Source organism: Anoplolepis gracilipes, chromosome 10 (genome assembly GCF_047496725.1).
Source record: "Anoplolepis gracilipes chromosome 10, ASM4749672v1, whole genome shotgun sequence".
Lineage (NCBI taxonomy): Eukaryota > Metazoa > Arthropoda > Insecta > Hymenoptera > Formicidae > Anoplolepis > Anoplolepis gracilipes.
The window spans coordinates 6,540,646-6,549,357 of NC_132979.1; the positions used below are offsets into that span (position 1 = coordinate 6,540,646).

At 32.9% G+C, this 8,712-nt stretch overlaps 3 protein-coding genes across 4 annotated transcripts; 1 reads left to right on the forward strand and 2 right to left on the reverse strand.

Annotated features, from left to right (window-relative positions):
* Positions 1-44: 44 nt before the first annotated feature.
* LOC140670412 (guanylate kinase) lies at positions 45-3,507 on the forward strand. 2 transcript variants are annotated; one of them, XM_072900988.1, is made up of 5 exons: positions 45-302; positions 1,000-1,143; positions 1,327-1,594; positions 1,668-1,891; positions 1,996-3,507. In XM_072900988.1, exons 2-5 carry the CDS (start codon positions 1,110-1,112, stop codon positions 2,112-2,114), a joined length of 645 nt encoding a protein of 214 aa, XP_072757089.1. In that variant the 5' UTR covers positions 45-302; positions 1,000-1,109; the 3' UTR covers positions 2,115-3,507. The 2 variants fall into 2 exon arrangements, with proteins under 2 accessions (XP_072757089.1, XP_072757090.1); XM_072900989.1 differs by lacking the exon at positions 1,000-1,143 and having other exon boundaries at positions 46-302.
* Positions 3,323-5,567, reverse strand: LOC140670411 (uncharacterized). The gene is made up of 3 exons (XM_072900987.1): positions 4,845-5,567; positions 4,684-4,735; positions 3,323-4,552 (listed from the first exon to the last, which is right to left on the reverse strand). The coding sequence occupies exons 1-3, from the start codon at positions 4,897-4,899 to the stop codon at positions 3,655-3,657; spliced, it is 1,005 nt and encodes a 334-aa protein (XP_072757088.1). The 5' UTR covers positions 4,900-5,567; the 3' UTR covers positions 3,323-3,654.
* Positions 5,568-5,713: 146 nt separating this feature from the next.
* Positions 5,714-8,163, reverse strand: LOC140670405 (uncharacterized). The gene has a single exon (XM_072900968.1). The coding sequence runs from the start codon at positions 8,161-8,163 to the stop codon at positions 6,178-6,180; it is 1,986 nt and encodes a 661-aa protein (XP_072757069.1). The 3' UTR covers positions 5,714-6,177.
* Between the last annotated feature and the right edge of the window lie 549 nt (positions 8,164-8,712).

Here is an 8,712-nt window from a genome sequence, read left to right on the forward strand (position 1 = left end):
CTAGTGTTCTATCTACGTACTTTATATGTTTATGGAATACACGTAGATGTATAGGATATTTGTCTTGTATCTTGTATCTGCTGGTATCTGCCGGTCTGATATTGGCGTTACGTTTTATCGTGCAATCGTATGATCTCACTTGTATTTTGCTTTATTACTGCGCAGTCGTTTGTTATTTTCTGAGAAAAAGTGAATGATTGTTTCCCGCCGGTGTTTATTGGGCAGTGTTGATTATTGTGAATCTACGTCGATTAATTACTGGATAATCTGATTAACTCGATCTTCCTTGTCTGTTATTAGAGGTAAGCTTTTGAAATCGGATTTTAAAGCGGGAGGAAATGCGCAAATTGCTACTTTACGGCATCGATTAATTAAAATATTAATACAAAGCGATAATTTTAAAGACGATCTGATCGCATGCAACAAACTCAAATTTTACGGCAACTTCCTTTCATTAAATGGCAATTTTATTATTAATTAAAATTAAACATATGTTGTTACAGATGATTTATTCAATTACATCAAGTTGCACTTTTTTTATTATTTTACTACAACGTAAAGTGATATTGATATAATTTTAATTAAATAAATTAATAAATTATTTGTCTTACTTTGTCACAGTTTTTAAACTAAATTGATTGATTGATTGATCATTGTATATGTATTTGCAAATCTCATTATATGCATTCAATATATCAAACATAAAAATGTATTGCATTTATTATTAGAGCTTATTTCATATTTTTTTTTTATTAATCAATATGATTGGCAATGTAATGTATTGATTTATATATATTTTAAATCTTGCAATTTTATATAATTAAGAAGGAAGAGTAGATATATCATATTAGTAAAAATTTTTATTTCTATATATATTTTTAATTCCTAGTTAAATCTTCTAAAAGAAAAAGGCTTTGTAATGTTATATGTAATTACTCTATATACATATATATATATACTAGGGTGATATTATGTTACGTTTGTTATGTTCTTGCTTAGCTCTTGAGTGATATTATTGAATTATGAATAAGAATAAGAATTGTGAGAAGAATGAATAAGAATTTGAGATAACTGGTATTGGACCTGATATTGGCATCTTTTTTATTGCGATGTTTACACAGTGGTTTAGGATATTTAAGATAGGTATGCGGAATCCATAGTTTTTTTTTTATATAATGCAAGAAATTTTAATAATTTGACATTTTACATTTAATACGTGTTAGAAAAATTAACTAATTTAATTAAAAATCTAATTATGGAAAAGAGAAGAGAGAAAAAGGAGAGAGAAGATTGAGTATAAAATTAAGAAAAATGTTGTATTTTCAGGTTTTGTCAATATGATTCAGAAAGGACTACGTCCATTAGTATTATGCGGCCCTTCGGGTTCTGGAAAAAGTACTTTGATAAACCGATTGTTTGATGAATTTCCTGATACCTTCAAATTTTCGGTATCTCATACAACCAGAATGCCTCGGCCTGGCGAAGAAGATGGAACACACTATCACTTCACAAATAAAGAGAAAATGCAAGAACAAATCAAGAATGGCGAATTTATTGAATCTGCTACATTTAACGGGAATCTATATGGCACGAGGTAAGAAAAAATATACAGATGTAAATATAATATAGATATTTATGGAAGTGACACAATTGAAGTGTCTTTATAGCAAACAGGCAATTGAAGAAGTACAACGTTTAGGAAAGATATGCGTATTAGACATTGACATACAAGGTGTAAAACAAATAAAACGCACCCATCTCAATCCCCTTTATGTATTCATAAAACCACCATCTATTTTGGAGTTAGAGCGACGGTTGAAAGCTAGAAACACAGAAACCGAAGAGTCGTTGCAACACAGATTAGCAGTTGCTAAAACTGAACTAGAATACGGTATGCTCTATGTACGCGCACATGCGTGCATTATAGAAAAATTATTATATATATATATATCACATATTCTTTAAAATATGTATAATATATATTTATGTTTATAGGTGAAACACCGGGTAACTTTGATATTATCATAGAAAATGATAGCTTGCAAAATGCATATGAGATTTTACGCAATTTTATATTAGCTAATTTTAATCTACAATCCAAAACAGGTGAATAAAATGTACCCCTTTGTTTCTAATGGATGACATTGATCTTTCAACTGTGTGTTATATATCATACAAGTATTTTTTTACAAAGTCACATCTACATTGTGATCGCAAATATGGTACATAAAAATTTGATTCTCTATAAAAATATTTTTAACTGAAACGAATTAAGGGCCGATATATGACGGATCCTAGGACTTATATCTGGACACAATAAATAAATATATCTTGATGAAATGTTTAGAAATTATTATTTTAAATATTTTTAATTAATATATAATTAAAATATGTATGCACATGATTTATAAGTCAAAACCAGAGATAATGTAGACTCATATTACTCTATATTCTTATATATTTGAATTTAGATATATCTATACTTGTCATATTTTAAATTATCAAGATTTTTATTTTTCTGATAATAATATGATAATTACAATAATTGCTACATCACGTATTTTATGCTAAGTTTAATCTGTAATTATAATTATATAAAGCAAATTATGAAGAATTCCATTTTAACATTGGTGCAATGTTGCATTGAATATACAACATTAACTGAATTTTCTTTATTAAAAATAAAAGATCCATTATTTTATAGAAGTAAAAGGAAACTTTTCAGAATAGAATTTTAGCTCAATATTCAAAAAGTAACTTAAAGAGATAAATGTAGAATTTTAGCTGTAGCTAACTGAGACTATTCACCAAAAAAGGTTGTGTTCCAATAGAGTAGGCTATCTGTAAAATATACTTGCGATTTCGTACTTATCTTCGTGATAAAATATACAAGCATAATATAGTCACTTCTGATTTATATCATTGACAGTATCATACAATCATACCAAGTACTTAGAACTAAGATTATAAAAAGAATATGTAAACATTCCTGTAAAATCTGCATTTGCGGTCATAAATAATAATTTATATTTTTATTAAAAAATTATAAAAGAAAAATATTTTTTAAATTATTGTGTAAAACTATATGCTTGTTTTACTGCGTGAGTAGTTTGAAAAAAAATAATAAATTTTATTGTTTATAGAGTTTTATTGATAGTTTATAGTTCGTGATTTAGAAGAAATCAATGTTATATATAAGATATATTTATAAGAATCTAATTATACATAGTATAGAAAAAATAATGATAGAATTAGTAAGCCAAGTTACTTACACTAACAAATCGAATTTGCTTTTGCGTCTTAAAATGACATATAGACAGAGAAAAAGAAATTGCTTTATTTAGAATTGACGTGTCAGTGTGATTGACAACTTATATGTATAGATAAGTCGCGGAGAACATTTTATTGTAAGTACGCTATTACAGAGAATATATGATGTTGCGCATGTATAATATATATATATATTTAATGATATATATATTCAATAAATAGTTTGAGATAGCACAATTTGTCAATATTATTCGCGATAATATAAAAATAGCATGAACGCGCGATAATATAATATAAATATAATCCTTACAATTAACATCATTATTATCACGCACAGAAATAATTTTGTTAATTAGCTTTTTCTTTGTTCGAAAAATTTTTCGTTCAGGCATCTTTACTTTTTATTTCCTCAGACTGATGGCGATGAATAGAATAATCTCGTTTAGGCCATTCACCGTGATGATGACGTGTTTTATGTCGCGGAAATTCGCTTACTTCGATAGACGTTACTTTGACGTTACTTTCTTTTACGTTATTTTTATCAGCAATCTCTTGGCGTATAAGATTGTCACCATAATTCCTCGGCGTAGAATTGTCTATTACTTTTTCGGGTTGCTGCTCAAGCCGTGCTGTAGGTTTCTTGAAGAATGTGTATCTAATTATTTGGGGCCGTGGTTGAAAAATATTTTCCGTAAGTAATGAACCGGAAGCAACATTGATCGATGGCGCATCGTCAGGTTGAATGTCGCTCATTTTCTTCGTCATTGCATTTCCGTCCGCATCGATTTCCTCGAAATAATTAGGAAAACGCTGCCTTGCATCACGTGCTTCCAATTTTCGTAATATCTCGAGATTTGACTGTCGTGACAGATCGAAAAACTGTCGTCGATTATCTTGAAACGGATAACTATTGTCTTCCTTATTTTCGCGACTCTCTCTAGATAATCCTTTCTGCTGCATCGGCCAATTTTGATCAATAGATACGCGGTCAAGATATCTTTCAAGAATATTCCAATTTTCTAAATCACGAGAAATGGCTCGTCTAACGAGCTTGGAAATTTCCTCGATATTCGCAGTTTGAAGAGTTTTATCATCGTCGAAGATTACAGGACGATCCGCGATTTCGGAATATGCGAGACGTTCAAAGGGCACCTGGAAACTCGTTTCCAACACTTTGCGATCTCGATCTAAATTGCGTTTTTCCTGATAAGTGTCATGGGGATAATCTGGATAATACGCCTCGTAGAATACCGGTCCTTTATCCAAGTTGTAACTGTCATATCTATTATGCAATGCAATATGATGGGAAAAAATAGCAACATTTGTGCTTTCAGTGTGATTAAATCTAAATTTTTTAAAAATACATTTTTGCAGAAAGATTATCATTAGCGTATTAAAAATGATAATAATCACCTAGATATTTTCGGATCTTGTGCGATGGTGGCGGCCGCGACGGATGATATATCTGTATGCGAAAGAAATATATATATATATATATATATATATATATACCTATTTATATCCCGTGTTTTTTTTTATATCGACACGATCAAATGTAATTCACGGGTACGTACCTAAAGAAATAGTAATTAGGATCGCTGCCAATGATAAATATCTCCGAGAAGCCATGACTCTATATAATCGAGCAACGACCCACGACTGATTGTATGTTTCCTCAAGAGAGAGAGAGGCGCATGTGTGTATTTTTGGAGATTCTTAAAATAAATCTCGTTTTCGGAGAGTGTTACTTTAACGCTAACTAGTTTTGCACGAGCATCGTTACTTTGAATAATTATATTCGCGAATAAAAAGTATCTTTCGTCAAGATCGATAATAAAAGGACATACAGTTCATATGTGTTATATTATGTTCGATTAATCAAACTCGAGACCGCTGCGAATAAAACAGCTGTTGATCAAATTATTGCTTATCACGAGTACAATATTGTCACGTGAGAATATATATATGTGTATATATATGTATAGATATATATAATATCGGGCTACTTTTTATTAGATACATGTATAAAGTCTTCTGTAATTAAGGTAGGGCTTCTGTTTGTATAAGGTTTAAATACCATCGGTGAAAAAATTTACGAGGACAAATTCATCAAGAATAAAAGAATCTAATATTGTGAGCTTTGTATATTGAAAAACTGTACAGGAAATGTGTTTAAATATCAGAGAAAACATAAAAATTTTACATATTTTATATACACTTATTTTCTAAATAATTCTGCAAAATCGGAGCATGATTCTTTAATCGGTTGTTTATTATTTTTTATAAGAGAAAACTAAGTTAATAAAAGCTGAGTGTGAAATATAAATAGCGCAGAAATAGAATAAAACTCCTAATGGTTATTAAGCAAATCTGCTTAATAACCATTAGGAGTTTTTTATTCCGTTTATATCTTGCGCTTTCTTATTAGCCTTTTTTTTGTCCTAATTCAGAGTCTTATTTGATTTGATTTTTTTAGTTTTTATGTTTGTTGCATGGACTGTTATGATAAATTGTGTATCGCAGGAATTATTAGCAAGTTTGAAACAAATATTAGGATTGGATGTCTATGTTAATCGAAAAATTTTCATGTTTTATAAAATTTTATGTTGCTCATTTTTTTATTTCTTACAGGAAATATTGATGTCCAAAAGTTTTCTAAAATTAATTAGAGAGAATATATTAATTACAAATATTTTCTTTAATAAAGATGCAAAAGTTATACACGATTAATCTACAATATATTAATTTTTTTGCATGATTCATATTTATTTATTCAATGTCAGACAATACAAATTTAAGACATTTATATGTATATTGCTCTCAAATTTCAATGACTGCCACTTGTGTGTTTCACATCCTTGACGTAATATTAACATAAAAGGAGAGCGAGGACAATGTAGAGGGTAATCAGTTTTTCGATATTAGATAAGAACCCTTCTCCTCTGTTATGTTCGATTGAGATTTCTTGGCGAAATATAATTCCGCGAAAAATATAATGATGCAGAAAAGTAAACCAATTAAAAGTCCGACGAACGTAAGAGAATAATGTTCCATGGTGAGTTTAATTCTTCGCTCGCTTTTATCCACCTTTCTTTTCTGTTCATTTACATATATCGGATACGCCATATTTTCGTACCATAAATTAATAAGACCCGCTTCCTTCATTCGTAACAGTAATTCATTGATTCTCTCCCGATATGGTGAATACAGTCTCATTATGTAAGATAACGAGTAAGTTGTAGGACATTCCTCGACTAAATGAAGCAATTCGTTACCGTCCGCATCGTAATAATTAGACAAGTCGCCTAGTTTGATCGAAGCATAACGAGCGATAGCGACTACTTTTTTCCCGAAGGCCACAAAGTCATTGATCGGTTTGTCGGAAACTATTATCTTAATTTTACTGTGTAATTTATTGTCCAGAGTAGTATTCTCCGTGAACGTGTGCTCCTTCAAGTTGTAATACTTGGTAACTAGGGTGAGATTCGAATTGGCTACATCCTCCAGAGTGTTGAGCTCCGGATAATGGAAAGGATTGCTCAAGCCGGACACGAGGTAGCTTTGGTAGAGACCGACCACGATGAGTCCAAAGAAGAGGGTGCCGAACAAGAAGACTCGCTGAGCAGTCGTGCTACCCTGGCCACCGTCGTCCTCCTTCAACGGATAACACGAGGTTTCAACGAGGTTGAAACACGCCGTGACATAAGGGTGTATCCTTGGCGGTAAATTTGACCGTCGTGAAAGAATAAATTCCGTTCTCGTTAAAGGAAGAAGAACGGCCTCTTGTCGACGAAACGATCCGCTGTAGTACTTGATAAGAAACCATAAAACGGACACGAGAACGTTGTATATCGCGAGGGCCGTCCATAAATCGGGTGCGAATGGCATTATCGGCATATAAGACTTAGGGATGAAGTCGGCCGAGGGTGCAATCAAGCACAGCTTGTCCTCGGAAATGCTGGTTGTGAACTCGTACCTTTGATATTCCTGATATTGATAGATAAAAAAACTGGTAATGATTACCTCTGATTCGTCGTCCTCGATATGTTGAAGACTGTGATGAAAGGGGTCTTGTCTGCGTCCTTTAGTAAAATTGATTGAAACCACGTCGATGCAAAATTGAGCCCCCAGCGATTTTTCCAGCAAAAACATCGCGTCCGCGTCCAATCCTTTGTACTCGTATGTCCTCGTATCCTCGTCGAATGTAACATTCATCATCAGAGATCGAAAGACGATTACACGTATAGGATATCCGTTCAGGTTCTCAAAGTTCGTATAAAGCTTGATGTTATTTGGGCGATTCGTTAAACAGACCTTGCTGACAACACCGTACTCGTTCTGTCGATTCTTTTCAAATGGTAGATATCTGCTGAGACATCGAAAATCATCTTGTATCGAGACCAAGATGATCCTGTAGACGTTGTAGGTTTTCCAAACAGTCTGAAAAATGTCGCGCGATGAAACCGACAGGGTCGGAGACGTGACGATCACCAGATATTGATTGGTGGCTTTCCAAATGCCTTGTTCGCGGACGAAAAATTTCAAGACATCAATATCGTCGACGATGAAGATCCACGTGAGATCGACGCGATTCTGCCACGTATACCTCTGCGAGAGGTCATTCATCGTGATCTTGTAGCTGACAATCGACTCGGTCGCTACGTATTTCGACACAAGATCTACAAAGTTGGATCGGATGTCGGAGGAGACGAGAGAGAATATCGACGGGTGGAATTCCTGCTCGCTTCGAACATAATTCAAGATAATCTTCAAATTTTCACTCTCCGTCGAGCTCGACGAATAACTTTCTACAGCAATCCTGTACGCGTCTGTCGTACCCTTTGTCGCCGTTAATGTTGACATTACTAAACAAAATCGTATTGTCGATGACATGACGTCCCGTGAAGCCTGCACCCTCCGGAATTGTCAAATCGTATTCGATGCGAGCTTACTTGATTCACTTTATAAACATCAGTGATAAACACAAGAAAACGCGAGTTTTATATACGTAGCTGCGAGTCGGCATACATAGTTAACACTGTCATACATAGTTAAGAGATCGGGACTTGTCGAAAGATTGTCACGTAGTAGATATAAATCGTGGGTGTGTAGTCTAGATTAAAAAAAAAAAAAGGTCAATGAGGTTAATCGTCTGGCGCAGAAGCGCTATTAGAGACGTGGCAAAAATGCGGTGGTTTTATTGCATTTTGATGAGCTCACCTTCACCTACTACGTACATACATCTATAAATCATTACTCGAGTTTGTAGTCGCGCTAGAAAAGGTAAACCGTCGTAAATCATTCACTGCGAGTTGAAAGGATATATTAAAATTAAAGTTCACGAGGTAATATTTAATCGTTAAGTAGACGAGTCTGTCTTGAAAGTTTGAAATTTACCGATACATCTTCTCTCTTTGCTTTTACTCTGTAGAGAAAATAAGT

What these genes read in the sequence shown, in the direction of transcription:
- LOC140670412 (XM_072900988.1), top strand. Translation starts at nt 1,110, where the DNA reads ATGTTTACACAGTGGTTTAGGATATTTAAGATAG. An exon ending in GTTTAGGATATTTAAGATAG is followed by an intron (nt 1,144 to 1,326) that starts GTATGCGGAATC and finishes TTGTATTTTCAG; the next exon opens with GTTTTGTCAATATGATTCAG. An exon ending in GGGAATCTATATGGCACGAG is followed by an intron (nt 1,595 to 1,667) that starts GTAAGAAAAAAT and finishes GTGTCTTTATAG; the next exon opens with CAAACAGGCAATTGAAGAAG.
- LOC140670411 (XM_072900987.1), bottom strand. Translation starts at nt 4,899, where the DNA reads ATGGCTTCTCGGAGATATTTATCATTGGCAGCGATCCTAATTACTATT. An exon ending in CCTAATTACTATTTCTTTAG is followed by an intron (nt 4,736 to 4,844) that starts GTACGTACCCGT and finishes TTTCGCATACAG; the next exon opens with ATATATCATCCGTCGCGGCC. An exon ending in CAAGATCCGAAAATATCTAG is followed by an intron (nt 4,553 to 4,683) that starts GTGATTATTATC and finishes ATTGCATAATAG; the next exon opens with ATATGACAGTTACAACTTGG.
- LOC140670405 (XM_072900968.1), bottom strand. Translation starts at nt 8,163, where the DNA reads ATGTCATCGACAATACGATTTTGTTTAGTAATGTCAACATTAACGGCG.